This window comes from Myotis yumanensis, unplaced genomic scaffold, assembly GCF_028538775.1.
Source record: "Myotis yumanensis isolate MYYU_CA2020_CCGP unplaced genomic scaffold, mMyoYum1.0.hap1 SCAF_3, whole genome shotgun sequence".
NCBI lineage: Eukaryota > Metazoa > Chordata > Mammalia > Chiroptera > Vespertilionidae > Myotis > Myotis yumanensis.
Window position 1 is genome coordinate 211,825,521 of NW_027223754.1, and position 20,956 is coordinate 211,846,476.

The 20,956-nt window shown below is 61.5% G+C and overlaps 1 protein-coding gene across 1 annotated transcript in view; it reads left to right on the forward strand.

The window, feature by feature from the left end:
- The first annotated feature begins 5,847 nt into the window (after positions 1-5,847).
- MPPED1 (metallophosphoesterase domain containing 1) overlaps positions 5,848-20,956 on the forward strand; it is a 58,362-nt gene continuing 43,253 nt past the window's right edge. Inside the window, 4 exon segments of the mRNA XM_070408019.1 lie at positions 5,848-6,198; positions 12,585-12,779; positions 12,781-12,902; positions 19,266-19,447. Coding sequence (XP_070264120.1) covers positions 12,678-12,779; positions 12,781-12,902; positions 19,266-19,447 — 406 coding nt within the window. The 5' untranslated portion in view covers positions 5,848-6,198; positions 12,585-12,677.

Genomic DNA, 20,956 nt, shown 5'->3' on the forward strand with positions numbered 1-20,956 from the left:
CAAACTCTAGAAAATACAACTGACCAAGGCATGCCCCTGCTAAACACCTCCCATGGCTCCCCATTGATCAAGTCTATCCCCTGAAGCAGGTACCCCAGGGCATCTTCTTGATACCCCTCCTGACTCCTGCCCCGCCCCCCTCCACCCCTCCCCTTTCCTCTTCCTCTAGCCCCTCCCAAACACACCCAGGTCTTGGCATGGCCTGTTCCCTCTGCCCCTATGACTTCTCCACACCTTCTCTCGTTGGCATGCTGGGGCGTGTCCGCCTCCGGGAAGCCACCCCGGGTAGCTGTCCCCACCTTCTGTGTCCCTGTCTGCCTCCTACCAGACGGGCTCTCCCCAAGGCAGGCCAGGCCGGAGCAGGGGCACAGGGCGACCCCTGGGACTGTGTGTGAAGCTGAGATGAACGCAGGAGGGGCAGGCACAGCATGCATGTGGGGGGAGGGGGCCCACAGACATCTATTGCGGCGCCTTAGAAGGGCTCAGAGGGGCCACAGCCCTTCTCACCTCGGCTCAGTCTGGGTGGCCTGGACCTGTGCCCTGAGACAAGGCCCTGTGGACACCTCTCCCCGCTGGTGGCAGGGGTTAGAGGTCATGGGGCACCTCAAACTCCCCAGGGTGGGATCACCCACATGGGGGTGTTGCTCTTGCCCTCCCCAATAAGCCAGGGGCCAGGTTCTCAGGTCCGACTGCTTACCTGCCCCAGTGGGGTTGGCGGCCACCGCTGTTCCTGGAATGGGGAACTTGGGGTCCCCGGGGATTAAGAGATAGGGGCACAGAGGGGCGCGGGCCTATGCTGCGGGGGAGCTGGGGTGCATGTCTCGCCAAAAGGGGGCGGAGGGGATCTCCTCAGACTCCCACCAGGAGGGGGTCGCAAGCAGGGTGCCCTCCTGGCTCTGGGAGGGGGTAAGGCGGGGTGGGCGGGGGGCGGGGGCCGCGGCGCCCCGGAAGGGGCCGCGCACGCCCCAGCACGCGGTGCCCGCCGCGGCCGCCGCGGATCCCGAGGTGAGAGCGCCCCCGCCCCGCTCCCCGCGCCCCGCTCCCCGCCCACCGCGCGCCGGCCGGGCAGGGGGCGGGCCAGCGTGGCCGGAGCTGCGGGCGCCCCGACCCTCTCCGCAGCGCGGCCCCGCTCCGCCTCCCGGTCCCGGCGGTTCCCCCCGCTCCCTTTCCCGGGCGGCGGGATGCGGGCGCCGGGCCTGGGCGGGGGCCGAGGGCCGAGGCCGGGCCTGCCGGGCGGGGACCCGGCGGGGACCCCGGCGGGCGCGGGCCGTGGGGCCCAGGGCGAGAGCGCGCCCCTCCCGGCGGCGCGGCCCGGGGAGGAGGGCGGGGGCGGGCGGCGGGCGGGGGAGTCGCGGAGGCTCGGAGCGCGCGGCGGGCGGGCGGGCGGGCGAGGGAGGGGGCCGCGGGGAGCCCCCCGCCCCCCGAAGGAGGAGTCTGGCTCCCACTTGCTGCCTCGGACGCGCGGCGAGGCGGCCGCCGGAGCAGCCCCCGCCCCGCTCGCCTCCCCCCCGGAGCCGGGCCCCTGCCTCCCTCCGTGCGCGCTGCTCGCGGCCGCGGCCGCCGAAGAGGAGCCCGGGGCCAGGTAGGGCCGGGCGCGCGGGGCGCGGGGGCGCGCGGGACCCTCTCCGGGCGCGGGGTGACGCCCGCGGCGGGGGGCGGCGCAGGGGCGCCCGCAAAGTTAGTTTGTCCGCCTTTGGCTGCGCCGGTGCCCTGCCCGCCGAGCGTGTGCCGCCAGGAGGGCGCGCGGCCGGGCGCTGGACTCTGCCTGGGGCCGAGGGGTCAGCGAAACTTTCCCGGCTCGCCAGTCGCTGCCGCTGCCGCTGCCGGCCGAGTCGCTGGCGGCAGGAGGGACTGCGGGTGCAGGTGATGGGGCTGGTGGTAACAATAGCAGCCCCTGGCCTTTGAGGGCCTACTGTGCGCAGCGAGGCCCCGCGGGTCCTTGGGGGCAGGGGAGGGGGCACTGAGCCTGGTCTGGTGGTCACTTTCGCTAGCTGTTGCCGGACACTCCCTCCCTTCCTCTCTCCACCCGTCTGTCTGTCCATTCATCCATCCACCCGTCTGTCTGTCTGTCCATTCATCCATCCATCCCTCCGTCCATCTATCCAGCCACTCATTCCACACGGATTTATTGCTGTCTGCTGTGTGCCTGGCCCAGGGGACCAGCGGCTAACCAGCAGGTCCCTGACTCACAGGCAGTAGCTCACCGGCTGCCCTGCGAGAGCAGTTCTGTTTATTCTGGGACTTGTTACAGGGAGTGAATTCATGCAGTCTCCCTCTCCCTGCTGGAGGCCGAGCTGAGGGGCCAGGCCACGCCGGCTTGGGGTCCTACTCCCCTCCTCCAACTCTGCTGGGTGGCCTGAGAGGGGACCCGGAGGCCCCCGCCTGGAACTGGACCCCCGGCCTGCCCAGCTGACCTCTGGGGGATGTCCCCCTCAGTGCTGGTCAGACCCTCTCCGGTGCGCCCCCCCCCCCCCCCCCCCCGGGAGTGTGGCTGCCTCCTCCTCCATTTTTCAGGCGTCTATTGAACGGCCCAGAGGAGAGCTTGCTAAGTGGCGAACAATTATGAAATTAAACTGGGAACAAAAGTGGGCCGGCTGGTGGATGGCCGAGCCGGCTCGGCAGGATTGAATGGTGATGGGAGACGCATTCGCCGGGCTCAGCCACGCCGGGGGCTCAGGCAGACGCGGCCACTGCCAGCACCCCGATTGCTCTTTGCACACACACAAAAAAGAAAAATGACAGCAACTTTCTGACCGAAGAACTTGCCACGTGGGATAAAATGCGTTGGGGGATGTCCGAGAGGCCATCGTCTGGCGGCCACCTCCAGGTCGGAAGCCCGGCCTTGGTCCACGGAGCCCATCCCCTAGGAGACCATCGGGGCAGGGTGGTGGTTTGGCTGGGCCGAGGCAGGCTCTGGCGGCGGAGCCAGCCACTGGTGATCGGAGAGAGGCATTCTGGGGCCCGGCCGGAGTTCAGGGGCCCCGGTGCGAGCCCCCAGAATAAGCTGCTCCATGACGCCTGGCTCCCTGCAGTCGGCTCTCCGAGAGCGGCCCCCAGCTCCGGTAAAAGCCCTCCTCGGGATGCGTTCTGTGACATGGTGCATCGGTCTGAGCGCTCCCTGGCGGAGGACGGTCACTGGCTGATGGCGAGTCAGAGGCGAGGAGGCCGTCACAGAGGGTTCATTGTGTTTGACGTCTTCGGGGTGGGGCTGCTTTCCTGCTTTTCAGCCCCAGGAATTTCGGGAGACCCGGATGGAACCAGACCCCTGTCAGGTCAGTGGACAAGTTCTGAGTCTCACCCACACGTGGGACGCCGGGCCTCACACGCCCCGGCCAGTGCCCGTGGGCTGGGACTGTGGACAGAGAGACCAGATCTAAGTTTAGGTAAAAGACAGAGTCTTGGGGGTCTTTCCACATGAGCCCCCGTGTCAGGAATGCATAGACGACATAGAGAATAACAATCCAAGAAGAGCCGGCTTGTAAAATAGGTCCCAGTCCACCCGTGAGACTATTCAATCTTCATCCGACGAAAGTACCTGAAGTTCACGGCATTTCCCTCGGCCTGGCTGCGTTCCCCTGCAGGCGGTAGGGGACACCCCTCTGCCCCGTCGGAGGAGCGCAGGACGTGGCAGGGTTGCACGGAAGGGTAGCACTCAAGGAGAAAAAGCAGCCTTCGGGATGTGGGTTCCGGGCTCCGAGGAAAAAGGAAATGCTCCCCAAAGTGCAGGCGTCTTTTAATCTATGAAATGATTTCACGTTTGCAGCCTCAGGCCTGCGCACTGCTCGTGACTCGCAGGGGCAGGGGACCTTAGCCGGCCAGGCAAAGGCTTCACAAGTCAACATCACGCCCAGAAAAACATGCAATTTGCGGAGGTTAGTCAGTGCCTCTCAAGTTGTGGCGAGCTGCCGCGAAGGGTGGGATTTCTGCCTTATCCCCGAATTGTCTGTCAACATCTTTAATGTGACAACGTGACAGGTCTCTCCCACCGTCCCTCCCTCGCTGGCAGCAGAAAAAGGGTCCTTTCAAGCCCCCCCCCAGTCCTTTCCATTCTTCTCCCCGAGATCTCTGTTCGGCAGTTAGTACCTTTGTCTGCCTGCATCTCAGAGTGAGGGACCCCAGGGAAGGGGCGCCCCAGGCGCAGGGGCCGAGGGCTAGGTTCTGGGCCTGCTCTCTGCCCGCAGGTCCCCGCTCTGGCATCTCGGAGGAGGGGCAGCTGCTGGTGGGGTCTTCCTTCTGGCCAAGGCCCTTGCCCCCAGGATCAGATGAGAGAACGCCTGGGAGGGGCCAGGGTGAAGGGGGAGCTTCACGCAGCCACGTTCCCGTGTTTGGATGACGCTGGCTGACCCTGAGTGCGGTGCTCTGCAGCCATGGTTCCGGGGGCCGAGGGGGGTGGATGTCCCCTCCAAGGAGGCATCCCCCCAGCTGGCGTTCTCCCCAGACTGCCACCAAGATGTTTGACTTGGGGCTGAAGAAGTGAAAAAAAAAAAAGGAACAAGCAAAAGTAACCTCAAGGGAAAGAGTAAGAGAGGCCCCTTGAGGGGGAGGGGGGGGGGGCGGTTGGAGGGAAGGTATAAATACAGTTTCTCCGTTAACTTGATTCATGGTGACTCTCCCCGGTGACCTGGCCATTCTGCTGCCAAAACAAACAGTTTACCTTATTTTGACTTTCCCCCCACAAATGAGACAAGACTTAGTTATGCTTTATTCCATTTAAAACATCTCTAGCCAATCTCATGAAGAAAAAAAAAATCTTCAATTGAGATTCTGTGTTTTAATTTGAACTCAGTGACTGGCAAGTTCTTTGGCCTCTTCACGCCTCCCTGTGAACGGCTCTCGGGGGCTTTCTTGGACGCGGTCTTGGACATGGTCGTGGTTGTGGCCAGCTTGATGGCAGAGCCTGGTCATCCATCACACGTGGGAGCAGCTCCCGGGGAAGAAGCCTCCCCTCTGGTGATGGTGTGGAGTTCAGAGCCAAGGACTGAGGCGGCCCGTCTCCCACCCCAGCCCACGCCTGGGAGGTCGTGTCTGCCGGCGTCTCCACACCTCCATCCCCTTTCCGAGGAGCACGGAGGCTCAGCCTTGATGCGCGTGAAAAGACATTGGCTGGCGTCGCCCGTGCTAATTTCATCCCTTTAAGAAGAAAATGATGCCTGCTTTCAATTTCCAACACACCCATCCGTTCTCCTTCACTTCATTCTTTTGCATTTTCCAACAGTACTGAGGCCTGCGAGGCTGCAGAATACATTGCACCGGCTACCTGAGCAGCGGGAGCCCCGCCGGAGCCCTGCCTTCCCCCTTCACTACGGAAGGCAGCGTTGGGGGCGCAGGCAGCCGGTCCCTGCCCCGCCCGGGGCTCCCTGCCCAAAGCTGGTGGCGGCGGCGGCGGCGGCGGCGGGGATGGAAAATGGAGTTTCGCTTTTATAACTTTGTCACTCAGACGCATTCGTTAATTGATCATACTTTGGAGGTTTAATCTTTAATTGCAAATTCCCACACGACCACAAAAAACACACTTAAATTGATCATAAAAATGGCAGAACCCCAGCCTGAGACTTCAGTGTAGAATTACCGTAGCGCCGATTTGATTATGCTTCGGTGACATCTGCTTAATAGATTTCCGTGGGAACTGTAAATCCACGTTCACTTGCTTTGCAAATTGTATTTGAGTGCTGAGCAGCCAAGACTCCCTTGCTCTCCCCCCCCCCCCCCCCCCGCCAACCATGTGTGCCCCAGGCCCCCATTCACGGTGGGGTGGGTGCTTGACGTGTTTGGGGAGAGGGGAGGCGGGAGGCCGACTCTTACACACGCACCTCGTGTCCTTTTGTGTGTGGGCCCCTCTGGAGCGGATCCGAGCAGCTTCCCGTTTGGACTCCACAGATACGCGAATCTCCAAGCGCTTTATTTCAAAAACTAGGACATAGCACTTTGCGGGAGAAAAATCAGTCCATCCGCTATTATTTATGTGATTGCTGATCTGCTGGGTGGCTCGAGAAGGCACCCGGAATTATAATAATTTATGGAGCGGAGCGCTGGTTTACAAACATATGTCTCAGCCCCGACTCTCGGGTTTCCGGCTGTGGGCCCGGAGCGCATCCAGAATGTGAAGGCCGGCCGGCCGGCCCGGAGAAGGGACCTCGGTCATGTGTCGGACGGCAGGCATAAGTGAGCAGCTATTTGTGGCAGACAGGACAGGATCCAGTAAGTAGCGCTCTCCATCATTCTGAGATAAATGCGCATAATTGGAAAATGAAGCGGCAGCAACTGGGGTGGGGGGGGGGGCCGCGGGCGGGTGGGGGCGAGGAATTAGAAAGTGTAATTTAAAATCATGTAGTCATCATTCAAAAGGGGCCCCACTAAAAGGTGGTAAGTGCTTTAAAGCCACTCATGGTTGATCCTTTCTCAAGGAATATTGTCCAATTTTCTCAATATTTCTGGATCCCTGCATCGCCGAGCCCATCGGCTCCTTGGACTTGGCCGCCAAGCCCGGCTGCTGGCGGGTTTTCCCCGCGGACACCCACAGTCCGCGCGGGAGGGCGAGGCTTGGGGACATGCAGGGCTTGGCTTTGACCCTCTCCCCCCCCCCCCCCCCACCCCCCCACTGGACTGTCTGTTCTTTTTCCCTTTCCTTTGCGTCCCTCTGTTTATGTTTTGATCCTTTATGACATTTTCAACTACCACCTAATCGATTGCATATTTCCAGGCACCAGCAAAACAAGAAAAAAAAAAACATTCTAAAGGTGATTTTTGTGCTTGTGAGGAAACACGGCCTCTAAAAGAATGATTGCCAACCCGTCCACACCGTGGTAGTTGTTTGTTCAGTGTGGTTTCTCCTGCCGTTTGCTAACGGGGGACACTTAGGAGATGTTCGCCTGGCTTTTCTGTGACATCTCGCCCCGTGGCAGCGAAGTTACCAACAGAAGCCTCGGTGAGCAGTGCCTCCCGCGGGGCTGGCTGGCTGGGCAGCCCGGGGGTGAGGGGCCGGAGGCCTGCCTGCAGGCGGGGCTGGCCGGGCGCAGGCCTGGGGCTGCTGGCTGCCCCCTCTGGTGAGGGGTGCGGAGGAGCGGGGATGGGGGAGTCCGGGAGAAAGCTTTCCCTTGGGGAAGGTTGTTGGGCAGGCCATTCTGTGGGGCTCCTGTTTAATAGACAGTCGTCCCCCTGCAGTCATAGGCTGTCACCCGGGTTTCAGACTCAGGACAACACAACATTGTCCTGGCCTCACAGCTGTGGCTGGAAGGTACTCGGGGGACAGGAAGGGAAGGAGTGGTGGCCCTGCGGCCTCGCGTTGGCTTTGAATATAGTGACTTTTTGAATATTATGACTTTTTCAACGATTGAAATGGGGACACTTTTGAGAGCCAGCGAGGATGCTGGGAACAATGACCAGAGGGGATCACAGGCGTGGACGGGGCCGCCCTGGGTGCCCACGCGGGCTTCGGGGAGGCAGTGCAGGTAGGAGTGGAAGCCTCATGGCAAAGGGACTCTGTCTTTGGTCTGAGATCAGCAGCCCCGGCCATGCAGACCCTCAGATTCCGTTCATACACTTGGACTGTTCGGGGTTGCTGGGATGACCAAGCATCTTTCTTGGCAAATCCCCGCCCCCTCCACCCCCCACCTCGGTGTTACGACGATCCAGTGAGCCAAGGCCCTTCTCGGTCTGTCCTCTCTGGGCCTTTGGTCCATGCTGGCTGGCCGCAGAGTTTGGTGGGGGCCTCCTCAGGGCCCCAGAGGCCCCCTCCCCTCCCCCTGCTCTTACCAGGGCTCTAAGCTGCTGTTGATGGGTCTGGCTGCTCCTGCTGGGCCTGAGCCCTGGGAGGGTCAGTTTCACATCTGTCATTTGGGTCCCCAAACAGGCCTGCCCTGAACCAGGGGCCGGGGTGTCTCAGGGTTGGTGCCCCATGGTGCCGGGTGAGGGTGCTGAGAGCTTGCCTGGTGGTCCTGGATGTGTCAACCACACGCCCAGGGAAGTGAAGTCGCTTCCGGGCAGGGGAGGAAGGGCCTCGAGTCTCTGAAAATCTCTGCTCAATCCTCAGAAGTTGCCTGCAGAGCTCCTGGGTTTCACTGGGACTTTCTAACCACAGCGGAAGGGAGGTTTAGTGAGCACCTACTGTGTGCTGGGCCCTCCGCCAGCTGCTTCTTTAGGTACCATGTCCTGTGACCCTCCCAGTCAGTGGCTCTGGGAGGGCGGTTTCTGCATCCTCATGTTTACAGATGAAAGACCGAGATCCGGTCACGAATGTTTTATCCTTTGGCCTCTCACTCAGCTCAGACACAGGAGGAGACGCTGCGTTGGGAGCTTTGGTGAGGGGAGCCCTGGGGATTGTGGGTAGAGGCACTGGGCCCAGCCTGGGGAGGTCGGGGAGATGTCCACCAGGCCCGGAGCTGGGAGACAGGTGTGTGTGTTGGCGCTCAGAGCCTGCCAGGCAGAGGGAACAGCATGTGCGAAGGCTCAGAGGCAGGACTCCGGGCCTGAGTGGTGGGAGGGAGGCTGGGCTGGAGCAGGCCTCCTGAGCTGATCTAAGGAGCCGTGGCTTTCCCCAAGGGCAGCGGGATGCCCTTTGGTCAGAAGTATGTTTTAGGACTTTTTTTTTCTTTTTAAAAAATATATTTTTATTGATTTCAGAGAGGAAGGGAGAGGGAGAAAGGTAGAAACATCAGTGATGAGAGAGAATCATTGATTGGCTGCCTCCTGCACGCCCGCTACTGGGGATGGAGCCCACAACCCGGGCATGTGCCCCGACCGGAATTGAACCGTGACCTCCTGGTTCACTGGTTGACGCTCAACCCCCTAGGCCACGCCGGCCGGCCGGGCTGTTTTAGGGTTTTTGTCTGGAGGCTGGTGTGGCACCGGCCTTCGCGAGGCAGGAGGGGGAGGCCAGACCGGTGTGGGGCCTCGGAGAGCTCTTCCCTCGTGTGGGCTGTCCAGACAGTCGGCGCCTAATAGCGGCTTCGCTCGGTGCCTTCGTTCCTCTTCGAGGGCCTTGGCCTGCCCGGGCCCATGGCACCCGAGGACCAACCTGTGACAGGGCTTTGGAGAAGCGAGCCCTAAAGAGCGGAGGGAGCGTCCGGCCCTTTCCGGCGGGCTGTCCAGGCCTTTGTGGAGAGGCCAGCGCAGGGTTCACTTTACCCGCCTGCTGCCCAGTGGGGAGGCGGCGCACAGAGAGGCTAGGTGACCGGTCCCACGTCCCCCAGCTGAGCAGCGCCATCTGAAACCGAACCTGAGCCCTGCTTCTCCTGATCGTGATGGCTAGGCTCTCCTCTGTGCAGGGCACCGAGGCTCAGGGGGCTCCGTGAGGCTCCTCTGCCCAGGGCCTTCGCCGAGCCCTGCCCTCTGCCTCCGCTCGCTTCCCCGGTCTGCGCGTGCCTGGCTCCCTCTTGGCCTTCGCTTTTGCGGTGGCATCACCTCTTCAGACAGGCCTCTCCCCGGTTGCTGTCACCCCCTCACCCTCTTCCTCCTCTTCTGGGTGCAGCTTCTCACCTGAAAATAGCTCTTGTATTTTCTCATGTGGTTACTTTATTGCCCCTCCCTCCACCCCCCTCTTGCGTGAGGACAGTGACTTCCTTGCTTTTTACCGCTCTTTCTGCCGCCAGGAACGGGGCCACACGAGGGAACAAGGGCATGTGTCCATCAGCTCACCCCACCCCCCTCTCCAGTTCCACTTCCCGCCCACCCCTGGCTCCGAGGGGGCACCGTGGTCCAGCCGGGACCTGTGACTTGCTCAGGGTCACTCTGCTGGACAGAGCAGGCACCTCCTCCGCAGCCCCCCCCCCCCCCACCAGGTGGAGTGCTTCCCGGGGAAAGCTGTTTGTGGGAATCGCTGCTCCCGCTCCGCCGTGGGCCGCATTCTCGGCTCGGTGGCTGACGCTGCTGCAGCTCCATCAATATTAAATGGGCATTAAAAGAAGGCTCTGCGCTCCCGGTTCCCTGATTTCTCCGAGCAGGGCCCGTGGCGAACCCCCTTTATGTGAAACGCAGCGTTTCACTGCGGAGCGCCTCCCGGGACTCCTGCGCTGCCTCTTCTGGCTGAGTCCCTGGTGCAGAGCCCTCTCCCCGCTGAGGACGATGCAGGGCAGGCGGCGGCTGCTTCCGGGCCGGGGGGTGCGGGCCCCTGGGGGCCCCTTCATAAGGGCTGTGCCCACCTGGCCAGCCTCCTTGCAGATTCGTGGGGTGGGAAAGGGGAGAGGGCGATGGCGCTTCAACCTTTAGCTGAGCCCTCTTGACACCCACCCTCTGCCAGGCCTGTGCCGGCACCAGGGAGGGAGACTGGCAGGACACTGTCCGTCTATCCCTCCCTCCCTCCCTCCCTCCCTCCCTCCCCCCTCTCCCCCCTCCCTGCATCCGTCCCCCGTCCCCTCACTGATTCAGTATTTATGAAGTCTCTGTGGGAGGCCCTGGGTGGTGGTGATGATGCAATCACGGTAATCGCTAACATTTATTGGGCACTTACTGTGTGCTGGGCTCTGTGATAAGCAGTTTACACGCGTCGCCTCATTTAATCTTCCCGACTGTGCGGTCGGTCCTAACTAGTCTCTCCATGTCGTCGCCGAGGAAGCAGAGCCTCCGCTGGTTGAGCCGCTGGCTCAGGGTCCGCGAGTCGGGGTCCCCTCAGAGGAGCTGTGGCGAGGTCACAGGGCAGGGGCGTGGGGAGCAGGCGTTTGAGAAGGTTGGGTACCGGGGGCTCCTGGAGCTGCCGCCTGCGCTCACACCGGACACCCCTGCGCCGCGGATGCCCCGCGCCTGGGCTGCCCTGCTCCCAGCCGGCCTCCCGCACACACGTCTCCGGTGGAACCGAATGGTGATTATGTGACAGCAAATGTTAGCCGGACACTGGGAACCCGCCAGGCACTGTGCCAGGATTCCCATGCACGGAGCCTGCACAGCTGCCCTGGAAGGTGAGGTTCTTATTTCCAAACCCATTCTCCAGAACAGGAAGGCCAGGAAGCTCAGAGAGGGCAGGAAGTTGGCCTCAGGTCACACAGCAAATCAGCGCGACGCTGGGATTCAGATCCCCGCACAGATCTGGGCCCTGGGAGCCCTGGACCTCGGCTTCTGCTGCCCGAGGCTTCTCCCCAGTTTCCAGACAGGGCGGCAGGGCCGGCTCCCACAGAGGTTTTGTGAGTCCGGGGCCAGGACACCCGACGCCCCCCGCTCGGAGGCCTGCCCCGCCGCCATGTCCACTGGGGGAGCCGACTCATTTAGGCACCGTGTGTCGGGGGGCGGAGGGGCTGGAGGAGAAGCAGATTTTTTTCTTGGAGGAAAGGGGGCTGAGCTGTGCCTCAGGATGTGCTTTGTGTGTGTGAGTGGGGGTTGGAGAGAGGATACACAGTGCACCGTGTATGGGCATGATCGTCGAGATTTCCTTTTAAAATTAATAATCCATTTCTCCTTCGCACATAATTAAAATGTTCTCCAGTCTCTAATTTTTGTCATTTTCCTAATCTAATTTGTTTTCTGACTCTGTCGATTCTTCTTCCATGCGCAAAGCAAAGGGGATTTTCTTTGTTTGACTGACTGGGATGTGACCGACCAGGAGAGTTTAAATGACGCAGTTTTCTCCCTGGTTAAGTGCGGTGGGAACGGAATGATCGCAGGGCCTTAATGACCAAACACGGAGACAAAACAAAACTACGTTCAAGGCGTTTCTTATTTACACGGGTTCAAAAATAACGATGGAGCGGACGGCAGTGGATGGAGCGACAGAGCGGATGGCCGCGGTGAGGAGGCCGGCGCCCTGGCCGGGTGCGGTGGCTCTCACACAGCGGGCGTGGATTCAGTCCGGTATCTACAAATGCAAACCCCACTTTCCAATGAAAGAAATTAAAAAAATATATGGACAGCGTCATGAGCTGTGATTCTAAAGTGGATTCGAGGGTTGACAATCCCCAAGATGCTTAAGGCGTCGGGGAGGGTTCTTGTGAAGGTAGATTCCCGCTCCCCTTCCTCCCCTCCGCGGCCACCCCGGAGTGGAGCCTGGAGCCAGAGCCGGAGCCGGAGCCGAGCTGGTGGATGGCTGTCTGCCTGGGAAACTCCCTCCGCTCACAGCTCTTTAGGCAAAATGGATGCTGAGGAGGAATGCACGCCTGTGCGTCCACCTGCCGGGGCTTGCAGGGTGGGTGTGGGCCGTGGGGAGTGGGTGCGTTCGGGGGTCTGAGGGAGGGGCTGGGGCGGGAGGGGGAGCCTCCCTGCTCCCCAGGTTGGAAAAGTGAAACTCACTTTACCTGTTTGCGGAACACCAGCCCTGATCCTGCCCAGCGCGGGTCCCTCAGCCGGTGGGCTCGGGGATTTTGTCAAAGGCAAGAAAAAGCCTTAAGTATTTAAACATGTTGGACCATGCACGCAGCCATCCCCAGCCTTGCGGGTTTTTTTTTTTTTTTGTCCCCTCCCTCCTTTTCCTTTTCTTTTTACCAAAGTATATTCATCAAACTGCTGAGTTGGAAAGATTTGTAATGAGTTTTTGAGCTGTACGACTGTGTTTTTTTCCCCCCTCTCCCCCCCGCCCTCTCCCTCTTTCTAAATCTTCATCTGACATTAAATAAAGCAAATCCCAAACAGATTAACTGTCGCACGGTTCTGCTCCGTCTCCTCAGTCTGTTTCCAGGTCTGGCGCGGGACCGGGCGGCGGCAGCGGCGGCGGCGGCGGCGGCGGCGGCGGGAGATGCCCGGGCGGCCCGCCGAGGCCCATGTGGCGCGCTAGGTGGGACCCCGGCGTCCTGAAGGCCGAGGCCCTGGCCCTGCTGCCCTGCGGCCTGGGCATGGCGTTCTCCCAGGCCCACGTGATGGCCCCCGCGCCGGCACCAGCACGGGCGGCTCATCATCGAGGTGGACGAATACAGCTCTAACCCCACGCAGGCCTTCACCTTCTACAACATCAACCAGGGCCGCTTCCAGCCTCCGCACGTGCAGATGTGAGTGGGCGGCTCGGAGGCTCGAGGTGGGGTGGCGGGGGGCGGGGTGGGGGGGGCCTGGCGGCCGGGTGGGCTCAGCCCTGGGCGCCTCCTGGCTGGTGGGCCCGACCTTCTCTGGCGTGTTGAGTGCACCGATGCGGGGATGCCAGGATCTCCGCCGCTCGAGTGGGGAGGGAGGAGTGAAGTTGTGGAGTGATGGCCTGTGGGCTGGTTCTGGCCCGGAGTCCTGTTTCATTTGGACTGGAGAATGTTTTACAAATATTAAAAAAAATGAGGTGATTGCGTATAAAAGTCCAGACTTCTGGCTCGGCTCTGCAAACCCCAAAGCCTGGCAACCCCTGGCCCACAGGTCCTCGTGGCAGCCTTGGGCGGGGGGGGGGGGGGGGGGGGGGGGGGGGGGGGGGGCGGGCGGGGAGGGAAGGGATGAAGTCCCGCTTCCCCCTCTTGATATTTGGGTTAAAGACACCCCGCCCCCGCCCGGTCTAAGACATATTCCTCAGTGTACAGATGGGGAGACCGAGGCCCGAGGGGGGAAGGGACTTGCCAGAGGCTCCAGGGCAGGGAGGGACCAAACCCTGGTCTTGGGCTGGCTGCCTCCCTCCTCCTCCCGCCCGGCCCCCAGGCTTCCCTGGAGAAAGCAGGGATGTTTCCAGACGCCTGGAACCCTGCAGTCGTCTGTGGGTGTAGGTGCCGACACAGGGCGGTCAGAGCTGTGGGGGGGCACGGTGCCCGAGCAGGCCGTCCTGACCAGGCCCCACTCCCGCTGCGGCCACCAGCACCACCTCCTGGGTGGGGGGCCTAGAGGCTGTCCCTATGCGGAGACCCGAGAATCCAGCATGCGGGCCTCTTAGAGAAGAGGTGGGGGTTCCGAAGCCCGGCTTGGAGGTGGGGAGGCAGGGGTGCTGCCCCGTTACCGTGTGGCTCCCTCAGGGCCTGTCCCCCGTTGTGAAGGGTGGGCACCGAGGCGGTATTCCCAGGAGAAGGCGGGGGCGGGGGGTTCCAGCACTGGCACGAGCTCCGGAAAATGCCCGTTTCCCTGGGGGCTGGGCTGGGGGCTGGCGTGGTCAGTCACTGCCTGCTTTAGTTTTTGGTAGATTTCTACTTGGGAAACTGCCTCCAGCTTCCATTTCAGGCCAGATTGGCAGGTCTGGGAAGGATGGGTGGCCTTGGGTCTCAGGCACACTGTTCCCTGGGAGCTTGAAGCCGGGCAGAGAGGGCGGCCTTCCTGGACCCGCCTTTCCTAGGGTCCCTGGGTGCCCGCAGGCTCGTGCCTCCGTGGGAAGGGGCTGGATCGCTGGGCCCTCAGGCAGGGAGCTGGGGTATGCGTGTGCTTGTGGCCGTGTGCATGCCCATAGGGGGTCCCCCGGCACCGCACATAATGCCCGATGCCATGCAGTACCGGGCAGAGCTGTCACTTATAGCACCTTTGCCTGGGCCCGCGGGCACCACGCAGCCTCCGGTCCCAGCTCAGAGCGAGGGAAGCAGGAAGTCCTAGGAGGGGAGGCCCAGGGGCTGGGGCAGGACCCTGTGGGGAGGGTGGCTTCTAGGTTGAGACGCAGAGGAGGATGCGTCGGGGGCAGCGAGCTGGCAAGGCCGGAGCAAGGGGCACCTGGGAAGTGCAGAAATGCATCGCTGGGTGGAGGGTGCCCGCAGGCCCGGCTGTGTCCTGAGCAAGGACGCGAGTGATTTCTCCCACTTAACCCATGAGCAGCTGCGGGCTGTTTGTTCGTTCGCCCATTCATTCACTCATTCATTCGGGATGTGCGGGAGCAGCTGCTTAGCACGCTGGCTATAGATGCACACTCTGAGCTGGCCCGCCGGGGTGGAGTCCTGGCTCTGCCACTTACTTCCAAACCCCTGCCCGTGCTGAGCTGACCCCTGAACGGGTGGCAGATGGCACATGTCATAAGGGGTGTAAGGGCATAGGTACTGGCAGCGGGAAGTGCTACGGAGAGATGCTTATGGCTTCCTAGAGGTCACTGGCCGGAGTGGTCGGAGCAGATTCACTGGGGCCTGCCCCACCCCCCTCCCTCCGGGCCGCTCTGCGCTGCCACCTCTGCGGCCAGGCTCCGGGCTCCCATGGGCAGTGGGTTCAGAGGTGGCTGGGGTTTGGGCACTGAGCCTGGTTCTGGACTCCTCGTCCAGTGCTCCCTCGCTGCCCGCTCGGGCCAGCCAGGCTCTGAAACACAACTTTGCACAAAGCTAGATGAGGCTGGGGCCATGCAAGGACACGAGGGTTGCTCCCTCCTACCCCCTCTCCCCCTCAGATCCCAGCCCGAGCGCCAGGGGAGTGTGCGGGCTGCCGGAGGGCTGTGCGGGTTTCCATGGTGAGTCTCCACAGAGGGAGACGCGGGAGACGGATGCCACACCCCCACACGTGATGTATCACCGCCCTGGGCTTTGTCTGCGGGCCCGGGGAGTGAGGGGCCTTATTTAATAAATCCACAATTTATATTTAATAACAACAGTGACAGCCAAACGCGGCCTCCGATTGAGCCGTGTGATTTATGCCTTTGCCCCCAGAGGCCCTGGCGGTAACGAGGCTGCCTTAGCCTGAGTCATGAATCTCTGGATCCGGGCCTCTGGGTTTCAGGCCCGGAGATCGCAGACCCTCACCCCGGGGGCCCAGAAACCCCGCGGTGGCCTGGGAGAGCCCCCGCAGCCCCCAGCCCTTCTGTGCTGGGCGGGCAGGTGGGCGTGTGGCCTGGTGGTCGGGGAAGGCAGGGGTGGTGCTGGAGGGACAGGGTTATCCTGGGGGGCTTGCGCCAGGCACAGCACCTCCTGTTGGTGGAGCCCCTCCGAGCACGCACGTGGGGCTGTGCGGGGTCCTTGAAGAGCGTAGCGGGCCAGGGAGCCCCTTAGCGTCCGGCCCTCCCAGCTGAGCCAGAACAAAACCATTTTTGTTTTTGTTGTCACAGGAAGGTGTTGAGGTTAGATGCCAGCTTCCTGTGGTGAAGAGGCAGGCTCAGACCTACCCTTGCACTTACTCGCTGTGGCCTGGGACATGGGACTCACTCCCCGGCCTCGGCCACTTAGGGCCGCCGTGACTCAGGTGCTCACGGGGGTTTTGCCATTACGAGTGTCGGAAGCCCAACTCAAACAGTCCCAAGGACAAAAGGGAGCTTGCCGGCTCATGGCTAGGACCCGGCTTCAGGCACAGCTGGGTCCAGGCAGCAGATGATGCTGTCAGGCCCTCCCAGCCCTCTCCTCTGCTCTCTCTCTCTCTCTCTCCCGTTCTTCACATCTGGACTGTTCTTGTTCTTGTCCTCTCTTCCAAACACAAGCTAGGCTTCTGGGAGCTCCGTGGGGGTCTCCATGGGCGTCCTGGCCACAGGTGTATCCCCTGAGCCTAGCAGGTGCCTGTCCTTTAAAAGACCCAAATAAGCATTTGTCCAGGCCTGGCTGGTTGGCTCAGGGGTTAGAGCAGTGGTTCTCAACCTTGGCTGCACATTAGAATCACCTGGGAATCTTTTAAAAATCCTGATTTCTGGGCCTCATCCTCCGGAAATTCTGTTTCTTTGTTATGGGGTGGGGCCACAACATTAGTAACAAAGGAACAGAATTTCCGGAGGATGAGGCCCAGAAATCGGGATTTTAAAAAGATTTCCAGGTGATTCTAATGTGCAGCCAAGGTTGAGAACCAGGGTTAGAGCGTGGGCCTGCACACCTGAGGGCCTTGGGTTCGCTTTCCGGTCAAGGGCACGTACCTGGGTTGCAGGTTCAATCCCCGTCCCCAGTCAGGGCACCTGTGGGAGGCAACCAATCAGTGTGTCTCTCTCACATCAATGTTTCTCTCTCTCCTCTCTCTCCCCCTCCCCCCTCACTTCCACTCTCTAAAAAAAACAAAAAAAATCAATGGAAAAAATATCTTCACTCCTCCGTTGAGGGTTAAAAAAAAAGAAAGCATTTCTCCATAGATTGGCTGAATGAAATGAATGAGGACCTTGCAATAGGACTAGGCTGGCCTGGTGTGAATTTGGGAACCAAAGACCAGCTTCAAATTTTCAGCGTAACTGGCTCCCACAGCTGGGGTCTAGGCAGCCTTTCCCGGGCCTCAGTTTCCTCATCGGTACAACGAGCGCACCTGCAGCACCTGTCCCGTGAAGGCGGGAGAGCGCCCCGCCCCGCCCCGGCGGGAATGAGCTCTCAGTTCCTGGGAACCCTCCGGACCATTCCCTCCTTAGGAGGTTGAGCGTTTGTTATCATCCAAATAGCCCGAGGACAGTGCCGGGAAGTAAAAGAGCCTTTATGTTTAATCTGGGGATGAGTAGGCTTGCATCCTCACTGAGCTCAGAAGCCTCGGGGTGGAGAGAAATAAGAATGGAGTTAATTAAAGAGCCTGTGAGTTTGGGAACCAAAAACCAGCTTCAAAATTTCAGCGTGGCCGGCTCCCACAGCTGAGAACCTTGGCAAGGACCGGGGGAGCTCGCCGGAGGCCCTCGCGCTGTTCGGGGCTGGCTGATGCCTCGCCAGGGGCCCTCGGGGGCAGAGATTGTGGGTGTGGGGGTGGCATCTTGCCTCTTCTCTCTCCCTTCTTTGTCCCTCGTTGTCTCTTTGACTTGGCCTGCTCTCCACCTCAGGGTGGGCGGGTGAATTATTGAATGAATGAGCTTGATGGGCTCACTCACGTGCCTGTGCCAGGCCAGTAGCCCAGATGCGATTGGCTGCCCTTGGTTCAATCAGCCGCGTGGGGCAGACAGGTGTACAGGTGGGTTCAGGGCCAGGCACCTGCAGAGCCTCGGTCATCAGGTAGGAGGGAGGGGAGGGGAGGGAGGGGCCCAGAGGACAGAGGAGTGGCGGGAATTACTGAGAGGGAGAGTTTAGCTTCCTGACCAGCTCAGGTACCAGCTCTTTCCCTGCCCACCCCCCCTCCCCCTCGCTGCTGCCCCATGAAAGCTGTGGCTTTATTGTCTGGCCACGTGGTGGGGGGGTCTCCTGGCCTGGGGTTGGGCCTGGTGCATCCCTGTGGCCCCAGCGCTGAGCTCAGGGGCTGGCTCCCAGGAGTGGGCAGAAGGTGCCGTGCTGAATGAACAGGGAATGAGTGAATGAGTGAATGAATGAATGAAGAGGGAAGAGGAGGAGCTCCCAGCACCCCCTGTTGGTCACCACTGGACTCAGGGAGTTTTCCTCTGCTCCGGGTTGGGCCCAGCGCCGACCTGCTGGGATTCTAACTGGGCCCGGCAGCCCCAGGAAAGGACCCGGCGGCCCTCCCGTCGCGGCTCCGGGATGGGGCGCGGCTGGGCTGTCTCGGCGCCTGGGGCTGCGCGGACTGAGCGTGCACACACGCCCTGCACATTAGCATGCTGAACCCACGTCTCTCGTAAGGTGTTAATTAAATTTCTTTGAAGTATATTGTCTGAAAAAAAAAAAGGATAATTAGAAAGATGTCTTTAAAAGTATTTATGTAACTGATACGGCCCTGCTTTCGGCGTGCCGCATAATTAGATTTAAACACAACCAACTCCTCGAGCGGCACCCTCATTTGGAGAGAGCTGCGTGGAAATGTCATTGCGTTGTTGTTAAGAGTTGGGAGCCTGGCAGAGTCATTCAGCTGAGAGGCGGGGGGCGGGGGGGGCACTGAGCGGGGGAAGGGGGGCCTGCACTGCTCCCTGGGACCAACCACCTGCTCCGTGTGTGTCCTCACTGCCACGGCTCCGGGCCCCGGGACCTACGTCCCTGCAGCGTGTTCATTTCTGAGTATCTTTGCTTCGCGAGGCCGCTCCATTTTACGGACAAGCCAACCAGGGCCAAGTGTTTTTTTGTGAATATGTTTTTATCGATTTCAGAGAGGAAGGGAGAGAAAGAGAGAGATAGGAACATCCATGATGAGAGAGAATCATGGATCGGCTGCCTCCTGCACGCCCCACCCTGGGGATCGAGCCCGCAACCCGGGCAGGTGCCCTGACCAGGAATCGAACTGTGACCTCCAGGTTCATGGGGCAGGGCCCAGTGTTTTGCTTAAGGCCACACCTTAGTGGCAAGTGCCGAGCTGGGTTTGAAGCCTGGTCTTCTGGTTCCGGGGCTGCTTTCTCCCCCCGGCGCCCCCCCAACCAAAGACTGTGCTCTCGGGGATCAGACGTTTTCACTTCCGAAACACTGCCGCTCTCTCTGTGCCTCTGTTCCATGTGCTCCTGGGAGCCCCCCCATTTCACGGCGGCTCTCCTGGGGTGTGCGCTGCCCTGGGACCCACTTCTTCCGGCTGGACCATGGACGTCAGTCCTTGTATTCTCGCTGGGGCACCCCCACAGAAGCCTGTGCTGTGGGGTGAGAAACCTTGCCCTCATGATTATGAAGCACAGATACACATTCGGTACCCTGACCCCGTGACCCCGTGACCCCGTGACGCGTGTCTTCCTCCCGCAGGGTGGACCCAGTGCCTCACGATGCCCCCAAGCCGCCCGGCTACACCCGCTTCGTCTGCGTGTCCGACACCCACTCCAGGACAGACCCCATCCAGATGCCCTACGGCGACGTGCTCATCCACGCCGGTGACTTCACGGAGCTGGGCCTCCCGAGCGAGGTGAAGAAGTTCAACGAGTGGCTTGGTAGGTGCTGGGCGGGGGGTGGGCTTCTGCCAACGTCCGGGCTGGGGCGGCCCCTGTGCCCAGCTGTCCTCCTCCCTGCTCTGCCCACTGCCCCTGCCCGGCCTCTGTCTGCCTGTCCGCCCCCCCACACCCAGGAAGCCTTCCCTGACCTCCGGACCAGGCCCCAGACCTCGGCATCTCCTACCCCAGCCCTTGTCTTAGCTGTCACTTTCCATTTGTCTGCGGGCATTTGGGGCCCAGGTGTGTTCTTGCCCACGTGTGTGTCCGGCCCCCCGTGCCCGGCACAGGTAGGTGCTAAGTAGATCATGGCTGAGTGAGTGAGTGAAGGCATGGCCGGACGGGTGAACGAATGCGTGACTGTGTGGGAACGCTGAGGCCAGGCAGGTGCTCGGCTGGTGCGTAGTGGCTCAGCCACCGACCACCGTCGGGATGGCTCCCTCAGTGAGGGACCCTCTGGGCCTCTGTGCCCACAGCCGGGACCTAGGGGACCAGTCATGGGCGCCTCCCCAGGGCAGCTGTTGGCACAGGCAGCGAGTGCTGGCCCGCGGTGGGCCGTGATGTGCAAGCATGCCCCCAGGGCCTTCTCTTTGGCTTTTTACTTTCTTCCTAAATAAGAGAGACATACACTGGGGTGCCCCCTGGGAAAAGCTGTTCGCTCGGAATCGAGTTGTCGCTGCCACAGCCCTGGGGGTGGGGGGACAGCTGGATTGCATTGGACGGCCCTGGGCTGGCTGCCATCTCAGAGGCCTGGGTGCGTCGGCCGCCCCCTGAGCAGCCCACTCCCCTGCCAGACAGGCGCCTCCCCAGGGTGCCCGCTGCGCAGTTGGCTGGGAGCTGCATGAGCAGAGGGACCGGGAGCAAGGCGGTTGTTGCATGAGCGGAGGCCTGGCTTTGCAGTCGAGACAGATATTTACAAACAAGGCCTTCCCTCCGCTTGGCAGGCTCAGAGCCTCACATGTCGATGCTCAAATGGGAAATGCTAACCAAGGGCCCCTTTTGGGCTGGACCCCGTGAGGCTGGGGTGTGACAGGGCTCCGCAGGGTGGGCCTGCCCGGCTTCCCGCCTCGCCTGGTGCCGCCTCGGGGTCGGGGCTGCCTCCGGGAGGGACCCTCTCTGAGCCCCGCTTCTTATCCTCAAAAGATGGGAGGCCTCCTGGGCTGACCAAGAGCCGAGTCCAAGGCAGATGCCAGGAGCCGCTGCGGGCCAGGCTCCTGCTGTGCGCCGGGCGCAGTGGGCGGCTCCTTACGCCACCGCCGGGTGAATCGTGGGCACAGCTGTTTGGGGCGGGTGCTGTTCAGATCTGAATTGGACGGGAGGGCCGTCAGCCCCCTGCACCGAGGTACTTGAGGGTGGGGACGGTTTCTGGTGCACCCAGCCCACGACCCGCCCCTCGGCGCGGGGGAATGAATGATTAGATGCTGGCGTGTGCAGTGGGGTGGGCGCCACGTGCTGTGGGGTCTCGCCACGAGACTGAACACTTTCTCCTGGCAGGGCAAGGCCTCTGGGGGA